The sequence below is a fragment of the Siniperca chuatsi genome, linkage group LG14, assembly GCF_020085105.1.
Source record: "Siniperca chuatsi isolate FFG_IHB_CAS linkage group LG14, ASM2008510v1, whole genome shotgun sequence".
NCBI classification, from domain to species: Eukaryota; Metazoa; Chordata; class Actinopteri; order Centrarchiformes; family Sinipercidae; genus Siniperca; species Siniperca chuatsi.
Genome location: NC_058055.1, coordinates 28,048,511 through 28,066,304, shown reverse-complemented (window position 1 = coordinate 28,066,304; position 17,794 = coordinate 28,048,511). Strand labels below are relative to the sequence as shown.

The 17,794-nt window shown below is 40.1% G+C and overlaps 2 protein-coding genes and 1 long non-coding RNA gene across 6 annotated transcripts; 1 reads left to right on the top strand and 2 right to left on the bottom strand.

The window, feature by feature from the left end:
- Window positions 1–800: 800 nt before the first annotated feature.
- Window positions 801–7,275, bottom strand: LOC122887740 (olfactory receptor 10J4-like). Of its 3 annotated transcripts, none has more exons than XM_044221221.1 (5): window positions 7,041–7,275; window positions 6,713–6,819; window positions 4,058–4,245; window positions 3,294–3,956; window positions 801–1,293 (listed from the first exon to the last, which is right to left on the bottom strand). In XM_044221221.1, the coding sequence occupies exons 2-5, from the start codon at window positions 6,753–6,755 to the stop codon at window positions 1,132–1,134; spliced, it is 1,056 nt and encodes a 351-aa protein (XP_044077156.1). In that variant the 5' UTR covers window positions 6,756–6,819; window positions 7,041–7,275; the 3' UTR covers window positions 801–1,131. The 3 variants fall into 3 exon arrangements, with proteins under 3 accessions (XP_044077156.1, XP_044077155.1, XP_044077157.1); XM_044221220.1 differs by having other exon boundaries at window positions 801–1,228; window positions 7,041–7,260; XM_044221222.1 differs by lacking the exon at window positions 7,041–7,275 and having other exon boundaries at window positions 801–1,228; window positions 6,709–6,816.
- Window positions 7,276–9,159: 1,884 nt separating this feature from the next.
- Window positions 9,160–12,767, top strand: LOC122887744. Its single transcript, XR_006380602.1, has 2 exons — window positions 9,160–9,291; window positions 11,379–12,767. It is a non-coding gene; the product is annotated as an uncharacterized LOC122887744 (long non-coding RNA).
- Window positions 12,768–13,689: 922 nt separating this feature from the next.
- On the bottom strand, window positions 13,690–15,590 carry LOC122887741 (olfactory receptor 146-like). 2 transcript variants are annotated; one of them, XM_044221223.1, is made up of 3 exons: window positions 15,548–15,590; window positions 15,318–15,380; window positions 13,690–15,130 (listed from the first exon to the last, which is right to left on the bottom strand). In XM_044221223.1, exon 3 carries the CDS (start codon window positions 15,124–15,126, stop codon window positions 14,176–14,178), a length of 951 nt encoding a protein of 316 aa, XP_044077158.1. In that variant the 5' UTR covers window positions 15,127–15,130; window positions 15,318–15,380; window positions 15,548–15,590; the 3' UTR covers window positions 13,690–14,175. The 2 variants fall into 2 exon arrangements, with proteins under 2 accessions (XP_044077158.1, XP_044077159.1); XM_044221224.1 differs by having other exon boundaries at window positions 15,318–15,574.
- Between the last annotated feature and the right edge of the window lie 2,204 nt (window positions 15,591–17,794).

Genomic DNA, 17,794 nt, shown 5'->3' with positions numbered 1-17,794 from the left:
TAGAGCTGTAAACACCAACACGGTGCTCCGAGCTCCCAGTCCAGGCAGAGTCAGCTAATAGGACAATTAGCTAACGGCAGCTGCAGTTACTTTAGTTACTTTAGCAACATGTAAAGCTATCTGTACATCAGGAAACTCCATAAATCACCGAGAGCTGAGGCAGAGATGGATGCCAGAAGCCAAACCGGAAAGAAAACCGCCTCTGTACTGTATTCCGTGTCTGTGTCCGGTCTTACATCTCTGTGAGACAACCAAGCCCCTTCATTTGAATATAAAACATGGAAATAAATGTCGCCTGAAATAAATATGTCTATTGAAAAATGTCCTTTTTGAAATAAAAACTTATTTATTCATGTATTTAACTATATTGACTAATTTCTATATTTATATTCACATTTATTTATTTAATGCCTCATTTATTTATTTTAGGATTTATTTCATAGTCTATTTATTTATTTAATATTGAATAAAAATGGCATTCCATACACCACCTCTAGAGGGAACCTCCCCACGCAGATAGTTTTCATTGTATTTGTCCAGGTTTTGAGATATCCAAGATTTCTGCAGCCACCCCAACATGATGGAGGTGAAAGGATTAAAAGTATTTATTTACGTTCCACTACTGAGAAAGTTGAGGGATCTCCTGACCACATGCAGCCCTCTAGCTGCAGAGTGTGGGGGAGAAGTCACAGGGGATCAGCTGCCTGATTGAGCCCTCAATAGGCTGTTATTGGACACCTGGAGCAGAAGGTGTAAACAGCAAAGCATTGGACAAATGAATTCTGAGACTTATTCACGCAACTTTTTGAAAAAAAAAACTAAATTTATTGTAATATTGATCCATCCATTCATAGCTGGTAAAAGCAGTTCTCCAATGAGAGGGGACTGTTAATTAACATATTTAATTAAAAGGATCATTAACTAGTTTAATGGGACTCTTGAATGCAAATTTAACATAGTAAGTTTTGTGTATAGATAGCTGAACAAACATATTATTAGCACAGTATACAAATTAAAAAAGACATCATGTAATTTCTAAATAAGTTTTTGTGCAAGACAGTCACTCTGGATGTTCAGTTGCCTTTTCTCTCTCCAGTTTGTGGGTGTCCAGTGGCAGGTTTTCTTTCGCAGTCAGGACACTGTGACGTCCTTCTTGGGTAACACAGCTGCAGGTCTGAACCTGCTCAGAGTCCTTCTGACGGACTCTCGCAGCTCCTTGTTCCTCACACTGTAGATCATCGGATTTAGGAAAGGAGTTAGAGCGGAGAACAGCACAGACACAATGATGCGAACCTAAAACAAAATAAAATTATTGAACACACAAGGTTCACTGAGAATATTTGGCATTTCTCCCGACTAGCGGAAGGTCCTAAGGATGACAAGTTTGGTCGTCCAACACAAATTATTGGCATGTTATGAGTGCTTGTTGTCCCCAAATGGCCGTGTAGCATCAACATGATTCCCAATATATTTGGTGACCACCAGACTTTTTATCTAGTGCCCTTTCAACATTTTGGTTGAAAAGGTAGTTTGTAAGACCAAATGGATATTTAATTTGCTGTGGATTTTCATCATCATTGTGATAAATCCAAGAAGTCAGGGCAGAGTACAACACAGTCTCAATGATACACATCTAAAAAAAAAACACAATTCTTGACCATTTCAGATCTCCAAAAAATTGCTATAGACACTCGTGGTCCCCAAACAACCACGAATCTTCTCGAGTCATAATATGTTTGGTGACCCCCCAGACCATTGTACAAAGTCTCCCCTCAATCAATGATTTGGTTGACAAGTTATCTTGAAGACCAAATGGTCACATTCCTGTGAAATTTATTGTGAATATTTGTGGTTACCAGAGGCTCAATCCCACAGTTATTGCGATCTCCTGATTTTTCCTCTATCTAATATGTATTCCGTGCTAGCAATGGGGTATATGAAGGGTACCTGTTAGTGGAAACAGATATCTCAAAAACTACAGGCCAGATTGCCATGAAATGTACTGGAAACATTCATGCTCTCTAGAGGATTTTATGACTACATGACTTTTTTTTTGCACCACCCTCGGAGCTCCATTGCTCTAAGAAGAGGAAAATCATCAGTATGTATTTTGTTCTGTCATCTTGTGGGGTGTAATGTACAATCCAGCTTCTATTAGCTTGCATTAGCAAGGTTTTAAGACTATTAGCCCTTTGACAACAAGACTAAGTGTCTAAAGCCATGCTAGCAGCTTTGAGCTTAATGCTAACATAAGCATGCTAACATGCTCACAATGCTAACATGCTGATGTTTAGCAGGTATGTTTACCATGTGCACCATTTTAGTTTAGCATTTTGCATGCTATAGTATTGGAAAATAAAAATGTTGACCTGATGATAGCGATAGACCAAAGGTCAGAGGATCACCAAAGTTATTACAGTTCATCCTGAGGGGAACATGAATGTCTGAACCACATGTCATGGTAATCCATTCAATAGTTGTCGAGACATTTCTCAAAACCGCAAATGTCAACCTCATGGTGGCACTAGAGGAAAAGTCAGGGGATCACCAAAGTTATTAGGATACAGTTTCTGGGCACCCTGGATATCTGAACCAAATTTCAAGACAATCCATCCAGTAGTTGTTGACATATTTCAGTCTGTGCCAAAGTGGTGGACCAACACCGACAGACATTTCCATCTATAGAGCCTCACTGCTAGCATGGAAAATTGTCAACAAAAGGTCCACTTACTTTATGTTTCCAAATCTTTCAACCACATCTCGTGGCCTTCCGCAGCGGAGTTGCTTGAGGTGGTTGAGTTGTTCATCATGTGACCCAAGTATGGGTTATGGGAATTTCCTTGTCCTTTCATCTCACAAAACTGTTGAATCTGAGTTTTATTTTCAGCAATTTGCCCAAGTTGAGCCATCTGATATCTTTGTGGTGGGCCAGGTCTGTGTGTTCGGACTCATAGTCCTCCAATGCAACAAACTGTCTGTGGTTGAAGGTAACAGAAATTCAAAACTTAGGTCACATAATAACAACTAAAACATCTCCATGACAACTCAGCAACTTCATCTGCTGAAGGCCACAGGATGTGGTTGAAAGCTTTGGAAACACAAGGTAAGTGGACCTAATGTTTAGGTTTTTTGTCACACTGCTGCTTCCAAGGTCAAGAATGAACCTCCAAACTGCTTGCTAGTCTTGTTTAAAAGACTGGTGCTGAATACCTTAAATGTCAGTTTTGGTGGACATATGTGAGACATGTACTAAGGCAAAGGTTAATATTAAGGCAGAATGATTAGTCTTGTACCTCTGGTGAAATGTTTCCCACCCGGTAGGAGATGAATACACACGAGGCTGAGCTGTAAGAGATGGACACCACAGTCAGGTGGGCGGCACACGTTCCAAAGGCCTTCAGCCTCTGAGCAACACCCATCTTCAACATGGAAACACCAATCAGGACATAGGAGGTGAGGATGAGAACTCCTGTGGTCAGTAGCGCCAATACGGCGAAAGAAACGGACACAATGTTATCCACGGAGGTGTCAGCGCACACCAGCTGCCTTACAGACGACAGGTCGCACCAGGCATTCCTAACCACATTCGGGCCACAGTAAGGCCGCTGCCAGGTCATGGAGGTCGCTGGCAGCGTGCAGAAGATGCTGAAGCCCCAGGCTCCTATGATGAGGAGCAGTTGGACGGGCCGGGTCATGATGGCAGTGTAGCGCAGAGGGTTGCAGATGGCCACGTAGCGGTCATACGCCATGACAGTCAGGATGGCATAGCCGGTAACGGCTAGCTGAATAAAGAAATGCATCTGGAGGAAGCAGCCTGGGACGGAAATGGTATTCATGTCTGTCAGGAAACCGCAGAGCATTTTGGGGATGGTGGTGGTGGTGTAGACGATGTCCACAATGGCGAGGTTGTAGAGAAAGAAATACATGGGAGTGGTGAGCTTTGGATCAGTCAACGCCTGCATGAGAAAAGACAGTGGCAGTGATTAAGATACTAAAAACTGAATCTTAGTCAGACTGAGGCGAATGATGAAACTAGATATACGGCTTTGTTTTGTACCACAAAGATGATCATGCTGTTTCCTCCCAGGATGATGATGTAACCCAGCAGCAGGATGACAAAAAGAATCATCCCTTTCTCGCCAAGTTTAGCAAGGCCCTGGATGATGAAGAAAGTGACGCCATCAGGCTCCCAGGTGCTGTTAACAGAGCTGGACCTGTGATTGGTCGATGAGTGCAGGTATGAATCTGGAGAAAGAGTGAGGTGAGAGAAGCGTCAGTGTTGATTCACAGACAGGACATCAGAAGACAGAGAGGAGTTTTATAGTTCATGGTTCAACAGGAGCATACTGGATCACATGAAATCTTACCTCAGCCTGTTCATATTTCCATCAGCTTTATTCATACAGATGTAGAAATAGAATGTGTATATGAATGTAACGAAATATAAACATCAGGCCAATGAACGCACACATAAAAAAGCCGCTCTGTCTCCTACTGACTATTTTATATCTTGCAAATTAGTAGTGTACTACTAATACCACCTGAATTAGATGTTTTCTCAACATAATGATGAAACCGTTTGTAATGAACTTATCTCTAAAACGTTGACTGAAGTATTTCATTTGTTTTCCTACGATATCCACGCGTAGCATCTGATGCATGATTAAACTTTTTTATGGTTCTGTTTAGGCACTCTAAGCTCTTGGTTAAGGTTAGGGAAAGATGGTGGTCTTGGTTTAATACTGAAAAAGTGACACAGAACGGACTTTACCACCATCCTTCCCTAACCTTAACCAAAGTGTTTTTGTTGCCTAAACCTAACCACACGGCCACCATCCGGCCCGACCATCTCCGTACAACTAGCATGTGGTAAAAAAAATGTAACACCTTCTGTACTGGAAAAAATAATCCAGGCAGCAATTGTGTTTCCTTCACAATGTAATTATCAAAACAAATTAGTAGTATATAAAAGCAATTACTAGGCAGGGTTGTAATACAATACAACATACATGTTCTCTATGTGGAATTTGCATTGTGCTACTGTTCTCTTCCTTCTGCTCTCTCTCCCTCTCCTCTCTCTCTCTCTCTCTCTCTCTCTGGCGGATGGCCGCCCACCCAGAGCCTATAGGTTCTGTTCAAGGTTTCTGGCTGTTAAAAGGACGTTTTTCCTTGCCTTAGTCGCCAAGTGCTTGCTCATGGTGGGATTTGTTGGGTCTCTGTAAATAATATTATAAAGAGTTCGGTCTAGACCTGCTCTATAGGAAAAGCGCAATGAGATAACTTCTGTTATGAATTGGCACTATATAAATAAAACTGAACTAAATTGAATTGAACTGAGTACAGTTTTGATATACTTGTACTTTACTTGAGTATTTCCATTTTGAGCTGCATTATACTTCTACTTCACAACATTTCACAAGGACAATTTGACTTTTTACTCCACTAAATTTATCTGACAGCTTTAGTTACTTTTCAGAAAACACAGATACACAGAAAACTTACAATGAGTTTCTAAAATGATATACTGTTAAGGGTTAAACTACCAAATAGAAACATATATAAAGTATGGTAGCTCCACCTCGACCAGCCACAACATTAATAGTAATGTTATAGTAACAATAATCGGATAATATAGTATATGACATGGTAACATTACGATGACAGAGGTCATTCTCCTGCCAAATGAGTACTTTTACTTAAGTACTTTATGTTGCTAAAACTTTTTGATTTCTATTTAAGTAAAATTTTGAACGCAGGACTTGTGACATTGCTGTTTTAAGTTAAGTAAAAGATCTTAATATTTCTTCCACCACTGCAGGCATGATGCTAACTTAACATTAGCAGACCTAAGCTGCAAGAGCTTTGCCTTTCTGAATTATACATTCTCAAGAAAGCTCAAAAGCAGAAAAAAAACAAGTGTGACAAAACTGAATTATCTAAATTTGAGGTAATTTTGTCACACATTTTATTCTGTCACATGTTCCCATGGTCAAGAAAAAATACATTCAGCAGTATGTGTAAAAGCAATCAAAGTAAAAAGTAAAATCAACAAAATGTCAACAAAACAGGCAGCTTTAAGGATGCACATATGACAACGCTCACAGCCTGGAGGAGATCTGTGTGAAATCCTGCATGAATTAAAGTGAATTTATCACAAAATCTGAAGGTGTAGATGTTTCTTTCACTCTCAAGTCAAGTAGATTTTTAGCTACAACAATTCAAACATGCCTGCATGCTGCTTCCCCTGATTAATGACCTTACTAGTGAAATAATAGTGTATGTGTGTATAGCAATTACAACTCAGAATAACTTATTTACCGTATTAGATATACAAACAAGACACATGAATGTAGTTTACAGCTATGACATTGTAAGATAAGAGCAGTTAATATCAAGCCTTTATGCAAATGAAATAAGTGAAATAATGTGTCATTGCCTTCGATCACTGGAAAACTATTACTACTGTTGTGATGAAAATGCCCAAAGAAAATTTTTTTCAAGGGATAGTAGATCAAGACTGTAACATTATTAATACGCATTGACTTTTTATGTTGTAAAAAATGATTCTGTTCTCCTGCTTACAACTGACAAAAATATTTCTGATAAATGTATAATATATCACTCTGTGAAGCTTGATTGCACTGGACATCATCAAAACAGTTTACCACACAATCACCAACACCAAATGAAAAGCACTGAAACACTCACAGACCTCTGGGACTTTCAGGTGAAATATCAAATGGCAAAAGCTCCATCCCTCCCCAGCAGACAGACAGCGAGACAGACAGGTGAATAGATGGGTGGATGTAGACAACTTTTCTGGCAACAGACAACAAGAGCAGAATAATTTACACTGTGAAAATTAAAAGCTTTTGTATGTGACTATCTGAACAGAAGCTCAGTTTGACAGCACAAATTATCAAGTAAAAAAGCTCTACATCTGCACACAACAAAACACCATTTCTTCATATTTGCCTTTTTAAAAGTGCAAATACTTGGACATGGTTTGTAAAATATTTGAAAAGATATCATCATCTTACTTGAATGTGTGAATCAGACTTCACGCTGCTCAGTCAGGTTTCATCAGATAACGGCAGAACTTCACCTTAGGTCCACATGTTGCCTTTTCAAGAGCAACTGAGTTTTTTTGTGATTATAATGGAGATTATAGTGAGACCAAGCAACATTAATTACACAAAGTTACATCAGACCCTTTCATTAAAAATTTAAATTGTACACAGGATAGCAAAAGAATACCAAAGGGACCTATTTTTAGTTACCTCTGTGGCTATAAACAAGCATCTGAAAAAATAAGAAACGTAATTGTCTTTGTTGCCAAGGTAACAACCATCTCCTTCAAATGTTTGACCTCCTCATTAAAGATTCATTATAGAAGCTCTTACTTTAGTTCAATTGCTCTTGTGTATGTGTGTGTGTGATGTGAGGACTGTACCTGTTGTTAATTCTTTGAGCACAAGTTGGACTATACCAGTTGGTCTGAGTCACAACTTTGAGATTCTTTCAAAGTTTCAGAGTTAATTTGCAGTTAAATAGTCAAATAAATGCATTCATATGTACAGAAATAAATGACAATAAATAAGACTAAGAGAGTTGCGGCTCTGTGACGTAGTTAAGATGACGTCTTTAGGAGCTGATTTCCTTTCTTGCAGGAGGAGGGGGTTGGATGGCGGCAAGATCATTAGTCAGATGGCGAGATCAGTAGTCAGATGGCTGGAAGTGGCAAAAGTACCAGAGACCACTGTTTGGTGGTCTCTGTTTTGTTTTTGGTGACAAAATCGAATGTTTTTAGTGAGGTTTCTGACATTTTCGACTGTTTTTATGGTGACAAAAGTGGGTATTTTAACCCAAATCGTGATCGTTTCCTAATCCTAACCAAGTGTTTTTGTGTAGAAATCTAACCAGACTTTAACCACAGCCTTTGAAACATAGAGATTGCACATATCTGTGGTTTGCAGAAGCAGCAGACAGGTATCTGTAGGCCAGCACAGGTAGCAATTATAACACTAACTCAAAAGGTGTGGGAGGACATGGAGGACTTTCAGTTGGCTTCAAAGAGGTTCTGGCAAATTGTCAGACGACTCAGGAAAAGTAAGGTGGAGAGAACTACTGATGTCGACAGGGGATGTTCTTGGTCGGTGGAACACTTCTAAACCTTCTAAACCTAAAACTGACATACCCTCTGTGAGACAGGCAGGGTTAGAAGTCTTGGGGGAAGCCATACCCATTTCACTGGAAGAGGTCAATGAGATAGTTTAAATGCTCCACAATGGCAGGGCACCAGGGGTTGGGTGAGATTTGCCTTGAAATGGTAAATGCTCTGGATATTGTTATTTAATTTTTAGGAAAGGAGCCTGGAGAGTGTGCTCCAATTATCGGGGGAATTGCACTGTATAGCAACCCTGGGAAAGACGGTGTAGTCCCTCATTCGTCCAGGAGTGTTCAGCATTGTTTCTCCTGAATCATCATCATTCATTCATCCAGGAGTGTTCTATCGTAGAAAAGGTTTTAGTCGTAGTCATCTGGACACAGAATCAAATGTCTTGATTCTGAAAACCTGAAACCTTTTCTACGATAACCCTGGGAAATTTATGCCAGGGTTCTGGAAAAGAGACTATGGCCAATTGTCAAACCTCAGATTCAGGAGAAACAATCCTGATTCCATCCCAGTTGTGGAACAGCAGACCAGCTCTATTCTCTTACATGCCTTCTGGAGGGGTCATGGAAGTTTACCTATGCAGTCTACATGTGTTTTGTGGACTAAGAGAAGGCTTTTGACCATGTCTCCCAGGGTATCTTTTTGGGGTACTGTGGATATATAGTCATAGTCCTTATATAACTGGTGTGAGAGCTGTGACTGTATTATTGGCAGGAAGTGAAGCACATTTTCAGTGGGTGCTCTGCCAGGGTTGTGCCTTGGCACCGATTGTGTTTGTTCTTTTCATGGTGCAACCAAGGGGCAGAGAGCACTGGTGTGGCCTTAGGATTGTAGTCTCCAGAACACACTGGAACGGTTTGCAGCCAAGTGTGAACCGGTTGGGACAAGAGTCAGCACCTCCAAGTCTATCGGTGCAGGCCCACCATACACGACCAATTCATAGAAAATTGCATCTGCCCAGCTGCACATCGGCAGAGTGTCACTGCCACGGGTAGGGGTACAGGAAAGCTGGAGCTGACGCCACAAGAAGAAAGGGTTGCTGCAATTGTTGGAGAAACCCTCCTATCTGGTGTCCTCCCAGCATGTGACGGTGACTCAGACGTGTATTACTCCTGGTAAGTACATGAAACACACCATGACTCAAACTTTGCAGCTGAATTTACAGACCACTTACAACAAACCTGACAACAATCTGTCAATGTCACAATCCAATTTACGCACAATAAGCAGGCTGGACACACTGACTTATACAATGTAATGCCATTTATTGTCACAGATTGTAATGTGGAAACTGGAGAGTCTGGCCGGAGTCACAGAGAGAAATAGTATATATAATGAGAGATATATGTAATGAATTAAGAACAATAATGATGTTCTCAGTGACATAAGTGGCACATTAAAAGAACTGGTTAAAAAATACATGCCAAGTCTCAGCTTACCACTTTGTTTCTGTGTATCACATCCAAACGGTGCTGTACAGCTGCTGCATTTGGCTCAGTGTTTGGTGGGCTAGAGTCAGGTTCATCGTTCCACAGCTCCTGTAGCAGAGGTATGCCACATTTGTTTGCCAGATTGCACAGCACACTGCATGCCTGCACAATGGGACACACCTTCTGTGGACTGTATAGCAGCACGCCACCAGTGCTGTCCAAGCAGCGCCAATGGCCTTTCAGCTGCCTTTTGGTCCGTTCCACCACTGACCAAGCCCGAGCATGTACATCACTGTACCGCCCTCTTGCTCAGTCAGGGGTTGGTGAGTGGGCTGAGGAGCCAAGTCTTCAGTGGGTAACCACGGTCACCTAAGGGTTCATATTAACCACATGCTCAAATGACAATACAAACGCACTATTACAATTCATTGTCTGATGGTGCCCTTATAGCAATGTGAGTGCAGTCGATCGCCATGATTACATTTGGAAATTGGCTCGTGGCTGCAAATTGCACTTTGATGTTGGCCTGCTCACTCACAGTGTAGGGAAATATTATATACCTGGGCAACAGATGGAATATGCCGACCCACACGGCTGGCATGGCACGGCTCAGGGATGATTGGGAGGTACCTGACTGGTCTGCCAGCTCCCTTTGGAAAGCTCCTGTTGCAAGGAACCCGAGTGTGGAGAGGACTTGCAATAGGACTGGTATGTAGTATGTGTGCACCGTTTATACATGAGGCCACCCACTCTTTGACATGGTCAGAGTGTTAAGCCTGCAACCCCTCTGGTTTGTTTCTGTTTCAATAATGCCTGGCAATCAGGGGTTAGCAAGCAATGTATTCTGCAAATTACAATAAAAACATATAGAACGAAAAAACAGCTAAGTCTATACAGCCCCTGACACACCAAACCATAGACTAAGAGCCAAAGTCCTTCTTAATAAATGCTCATCGCCTCTTCTGTTAAATCCTGTACTTGCACTTGCAGAAGAAACCGCAAAGACCAACAGCCATGATGTTATAACTTTGCAGCTAAGGGTAGTGACATTTGTTTGATTTTACCCTTGATTTGTTTGGTTAGCATTGTGATGGCCAAAATTAGAAGTTAAAGGTCCAGTATGTAACATTTAGGAGGATCTTTTGGCAGAAGTGGAATATAATGTTTAAAAATATGTTTTCATTAGTGTACAATCACCTGAAAATAAGAATGGTTGTGTTTTCATTACCTTAGAATAAACCCTTTATATTTACAGAGGGAGCAGGTCCCCTTCCACTGAGGCTGCCATGTTGCACCGCCATGTTTCTACAGTAGCCCTGAATGGACAAACAAAACACTGACTCTAGATAGGGCCATTCGCGTTTTTCGTGGGTTCCCTGTCAACCGTAGTTTCTCCCACATGCTTGGAACGGGAATGTGAGGCGAGCGGTATTCAAATGGTTGCAAACTACAATTTCACCACTAGATGACACTAAATCCTCCACACTGGACCTTTAAATGTTACTGACTGTATAAAGTAGCTTAGATCAATTAACAAAGTTAGCAATGTAGAAGCAAATACTGGCATTTCTTTTATTTTATCCTTGTATTAGATTTGTGATGGCCAAAGGTAGCAGCTAACGTTATTGACACTGTATAATGTAGCTTAATGTTAGCCTTGTGATATCTAAAGTTAGCAGCTAATGTTACTGACACAATATTGGTTAATGTTAGCCTTGTGTTGGCCAAAACGAGCAGCTAATGTTACTGAAATTGTATTCTTTTACCCACAGTGACGTCACATTCTATATTATCCGTCATGTTGTTGGAGATGCAACCAAACATATTGTTACGGACAGAACTGGCCGGAGACACAAGGAAGGGTATGATATAGTTTATTGAAGCACAAGTAAGTAGATAGTGAATGGAAGGAAGTATACTGTCCTTTGAATGGATGTGGCAGAGTTCTGGAGTCGAGTGGCGAAGCACAGAGGAGCCGGTCCACACGGGCCAGGAGACTGGAGCGATACACACGGAAGACGAGAGACACGGGACCAGGAGCTGGAGAGGATAACTCACGGAGGACTGGAGACACACGGGGACTGGAGCTGGTGTGTCACACACGGAGAACAGGAGCACGAAGGAGCCGGAGAAGAGGTACCGGGTACTGGAGGTAGTCTGCTCAGGAAAAGGGAGTCCTAGGCGTTTAATGATTCAGGGGAACTAGCGTTCTATCCTTAGTCACTAACGAGACCGGACACAGACAGTGGTGAGGAGCTGGGTTATATAGGGGAGTAGAGTGGCTGATTACGTGCAGGTGTGAGATAGGTGACAGGTGATTGGCATTAGTATTCAGGAGAGGGAGTGCGATGTGAAGGGGAGCCTGGAGTGCGAAGTGAAGGGGAGCCTGGTGTGTCTGTGACACATATCAGGAGGTGCCTGTTTCAGTGTGCAAAGAAGATATGGAGTTGATTTTTATCTCTTTTTTGCGGTACATATGTCAACATGGCATCCAGTTACATTTCTGTGCTCCAGCCAAGTGCTCTAGCGTGCTAAAAACAAAAGTTGAAACTTTGTGGACTGAAGGATTTTCCCTACAGATTGCCTGGTGATGCTTGGTTAATGATCCTCAAGAATGGCCACCAGTTGACTTCGGCAATATTTGCCTTTACCTGACAGACACTCCTGGTTAGTACATATCGATTTTACTTATCGAAATCTTGAAATGTGTCATTATTTGCTCATGCTATGGATGGCTGATATAATGATTACTTGTAATGGCTTTGTTTGGAATTTGAGAATGATAATATTGGTTTGAGTGTACTACATTGTAACATAATAAAAAGTTTTATTTCTATGACTTCTTATGTATTCACCCATCTGCTGTATATAATTTTTGTATATAATGTTTGTTTTTGAGTAGCATAAAGGGAACTACAACTTAATCTCTGTTGTAAAATGATAAATAAATCTACCTTATACCTTGTTAGATACTTGCACCTGTTTTAGACTGTGTACTTGAATTCCATTTATTGCAAACTGTCCTGAAACTATTGATTAAGTACCTCTATTTTTCTTCACTTGTGAATTTTTGTCCTAAAAGGGGCACATTTAGCATATGACTACTTGTGAGAAAGTCATTAATCTGGTTGCTAAGTAATAAATAAATATAAAAATCTTTATTTGGAGCTCCTGTCCTCTGTTTTCATTAGGCGATGGTTCTTCTTGCAGGTACCTGCACTGCACAACTTCACCATGGTTATGCACTGGCACCGACAAAAATAGAAATATTTCAGAGTGATAACCTTGTGATGGTTAGCATCCAATGTTACTGACATTGTATGAAGCTTAATGTTAGAGTTGTGTTGGCCAATGGTAGCAGCTAATGTTAATGACATTGAAAGTAGAATTCAATTCAGTTTTATTTATATAGCGCCAAGTCATAACAGAAGTTATCTCATTGCGCTTTTCCTGTAGAGCAGGTCTAGACCGTACTCTTTATAATATTACTTACAGAGACCCAACAAATAGAAATAGCTTAATGTTTGGCTCATGACAGCCAGGCTAATATTTCAGATTTTTGTTTTGTTAACTAATGTTACTGGCATTTGTGTATATATACACATTATACATACATTATTTATATATATATATATATATATATATATATATATATATATATATATATATAAACATTACATTTGTGATGGCCAAAGTTAGCAACTAATTTTACTGACATTTTTCATTTTACCTTAATACAAGAGATGTTAGCCTTGTGGCTGTCATTACGTTTGCCTTTTGAAAGCTAAACTAAAAGCAGTGTATATTTGGATTATTTTGCTTTGCAGAGTCCGCTCATCAAGCACAATCCAGAACCCAGTGTTCAGCATTTTCAGCACTTATTCATGGTTATTTGCACAGAAATTATGTTTCCAGGTAAGAAATCACTGCATCTGAATTTAAATTTTGATGGTATTAACTTAAAAAAATCTTTAAGGAAACTTAAGGAAATCTTTTGAATGGTCAGATGGAAGGAATGTCCACATCATCGTTTTACACCAATATTATCCTATACATATTGTGAAAACATGAAAATAATATCACTACAGCATATTGTTCATTTATTGACCTAATTTGCATCACGATTTCAGCCCACTGCTACTCTCTAATAGCAAAGTTTATACACCGATATCTCCTCATTATTATTGACAGAATACTACTCTTTAATAACATGATTTTTATGAGCTGATTAGCCTTTTGTTACCCAGTGTAGATGTGTCATTACTGAGATGTTCTGCCCCATTATTATTACAGTATTACAAAAATTACACCCAAACATTACCAATATTCTTAATGCCAAGATATTACCAGGTTATCATATTTGTAATTACCATGGTATTATTCTACCATGTTACAATATATTAACCCTTATTACCTTGATATTAATCAACTGTAATCATAGAATGGCCATAATCAGTGTCTACATTACACTTACTTACAAGAGAGAAACACAAGACGATGGAATAAGGCACTCCTGGTACACATTTTATGCTATTTGTATTGATAATTTTACAAAAAGAACCTTGGAAACTAACTTTCTAATGATGGCAAAACTTTCTTGGTCTTAAAAAACTTTGACAAGAAGTTCCTTATCTCTTTAGACTGAACCCCATAAATAATGGGGTTGAGGCTGCCAGGGATGATATGAAACAAAATGCTACAGAGTTTCCTGTAGTCTGAGTACTGGGGAAAGCGATGAAGAGTAATGTTAGACATTCCATTGAATACCATGATCAAATACACAACCAGGTGAGTGCTGCATGTTCTCAAGGCTTTACTGTTCAATGACTTTCTCTTATTGGTCAGACAAACTACTGTGATTTTAGTGTAGGTCAGAACCATGGTGCCTATAGAAGCTGTGAACAGGACTACAGTGAAAGTGAGGCCATAGACGTTATTAATAAACACACTCTCACAGGAGAGCTTAAACAGTGAGGCATTGTCACAGTAAGGATTTGTAATCAGAGTCCTGCATCGGTTCAGCCGTATGGTCAGACCGAGAAGAATCCCAACCAAAACAAAGGCCACTCCCCAGGCAGAAACTGTCAGCTTGATTACCATCTTGTTGGTCATTATGGCAGCATAGCGTAGGGGATTGCAGATGGCCACATATCTGTCAAAGGCCATAATCATGAGCACTGTGTGAGTGGTGGTACCAAACATGTGTGTGGTGAAAGCCTGGACCACACACTCATAATAACTGATGAGGCGCTCAGAGGGAGGCAGCAAGATATCTGAAAGCAAACGGGGCACCATGATAGAGTTTCCAAGGATGTCATTAAAGGGCAGGTTGCAAAAAAGGAGATACATGGGCTGGTGAAGGCTTTTGTCAGTGAAAATCAGAAGAGCAATTCCCACATTTGCAACCATTATAAACAGGTAAGAGAAAAAGAGGAAGAGAAAGACAGGGTAGATAGAATCCTCTGAAACATTTAACCCCTCCAGCTGAAGTGTAAAGCTGTTGTAGGTGTAGTTTTCCATCAACCTGAAAGAACAAAACAATGAAGTTAATGCCACAGTTATCATGAAATCCATGCATCAAGGATCAATTTCTGAGAAAGTGATGATTGTAGAAGTAAACTTAACTTGTCAGCTTTCCCGGGATTCTGGGGAATTGTATAGTACATAGTTTCTGTAACGTACATTTTATCTTGTATAATATTTCTACATACCTGTACCCCTTTCCCTTTTTTGGAATCTTTTTTTGCCGCTGTGAAAGTAGCAAAATATCCTCCCTGACGATCACAAAAGTGTCATCCACAAATCATTAAAGTAAAACAATGAAGGCTTAAGAGGTAAACATTCTTTATATATGTTTTGAATTTGATCAGACATGCTATGTTATTCAGTTTATGAAAACTGTGAAAAAAGAAACAGTTTCTTGTAGATCAGCAATACCTACTTTGAGTGTCTCTAGTTTTAATCTGCCTTCTCCTTCTTGTGTCTCACTGCTGAAAATATCCACCAGCTCCATTCAAGATAACCTCTCTTGCAATGTTTTATATACATGATTTTATCTTTAGGGAAATATCATTGCCTCAGACAAAGTGTGATGCAACATTAAGAGATCATTATGATGAAACTGTCAACCAACTGCAATATACATCTTGTTGTTCTGATAAGAAAGTAATGTTTCTCCCTCTTCATCCTCAATTCCGCCAACACTTATGACTCCTCTTAATGGTTAGTCTAAATTATCCAACTTCATATCAAAATTTAAGGTATCTAGTAATTGTATTTTGGCAAATGTACCAAATGCAGTTTGTTCAATGGGTATTACAGATGTACTCCAATTTGGAGGATACCCCTCCACTATATCCTATTAAACTGATCTTTTTAATTAATTATACCCTGGACAGGCCAGTAGATCACAGGGCTGACACACTTAAAGACAGACAACCATTCACCTAGGCATTCACCCTCAGGGCAGTTTTTAGTCACCAATCAACCTAACCTGCAACAGTGCTAACCACAGCACTGATAAAATTAATTAGTTAATGTACCTCTAACTCATCATTCACCAACTGCCACTTTTCTCAAACTTGCCCTTGTACAGTTTTTCTTTTCTGAAAGATTCTGCAACCTCTGTGTCTCTCTTACATTCACATATTAGGATTTTTAATCTCTGTTTCACTTTGAGTGCAAGAGTCGCAACAAATCCTCTAATCCAATACGACCACATAGGTCGTTTGTTCCTACCCTCTAATACGACCCACAGGAGTGTTTTTTAAATTAACGCCCCCTACTGGTGGTAGTTGAGGATGGGCTGCAAGTGGCCTGCGTTACTTTCATTTGAAAGTTACTTTACAATATTACTGTCTGTGTAACGCATTTGCAGCGTTACACTATGTATGGGTTACTTTCAGCAAAATAACCGCAGAAGTACAACTAGGCATTATAAAATGGAAGAGGGTAATGTCATGGTTTGAGGGTTTATGTATACAGTGGTGTGAAAAACTGTTTGCCCCCTTCCTGATTTCTTATTTTTTTGCATGTTTGTCACACTTAAATGTTTCAGATTATCAAACAAATTTAAATATTAGTCAAAGATAACACAAGTAATTTAAATTTAAATGACCTCTGTAGTTTAAATGAAGGTCGTTATTATTAAGGGAAAACAAAATCCAAACCTACATGGCCCTGTGTGAAAAAGTGATTACCCCCCCCCCCCCCTCGTTGAAACACAACTTAACTGTGGTTTATCACACCTGAGTTCAATTTCTGTAGCCACACCCAGGCCTGATTACTGCCACACCTGTTCTCAATCAAGAAATCCCTTAAATAGGACCTGCCTGACAAAGTGAAGTAGACCAAAAGATCTTAAAATGCTAGACATCATGCCGAGATCCAAAGAAATTGAGGAACAAATGAGAAAGAAAGTAATTGGTAATTGAGATCTATCAGAATGGAAAAGGTTACAAAGCCATTTCCTAAGCTTTGGGACTCCAGCGAACTACAGTGAGAGCCATTATCCACAAATGGCGAAAACATGGAACAGTGGCGAACCTTCCCAGGAGTGGCCGGCCGACCAAAATTACCCCAAGAGCGCAGCGACGACTCATCCAAGAGGTCAACAAAGACCCCACAACAACATCCAAAGAACTGCAGGCCTCACTTGCCTCAGTTAAGGTCAGTGTTCATGACTCCACCATAAGAAAGAGACTGGGCAAAAATGGCCTAGACCAAGACCAAAACCACTGCGGAGCAAAAAGAACATTAAGGCTCATCTCATTTTTGCTAGAAACCATCTTGATGATCCCCAAGACTTTTGGGAAAATACTCTGTGGACTGACGTTGAACTTTTTGGAAGGTGTGTGTCCCATTACATCTGGCATAAAAGTAACACAGCATTTCAGAAAATGAACATCATACCAACAGTAAAATATGGTGGTGGTAGTGTGATGGTCTGGGGCTGTTTTGCTGCTTCAGGACCTGGAAGACTTGCTGTGATAAATGGAACCATGATTTCTGCTGTCTACCAAAAACTCCTGAAGGAGAACGTCCGGCCATCTGTTTGTGACCTCAAGCTGAAGCGAACTTGGGTTCTGCAGCAGGACAATGATCCAAAACACACCAGCAAGTCCACCTCTGAATGGCTGAAGAAGAACAAAATGTATTAAATCATATGTAAAATATGTAAATGTATTAC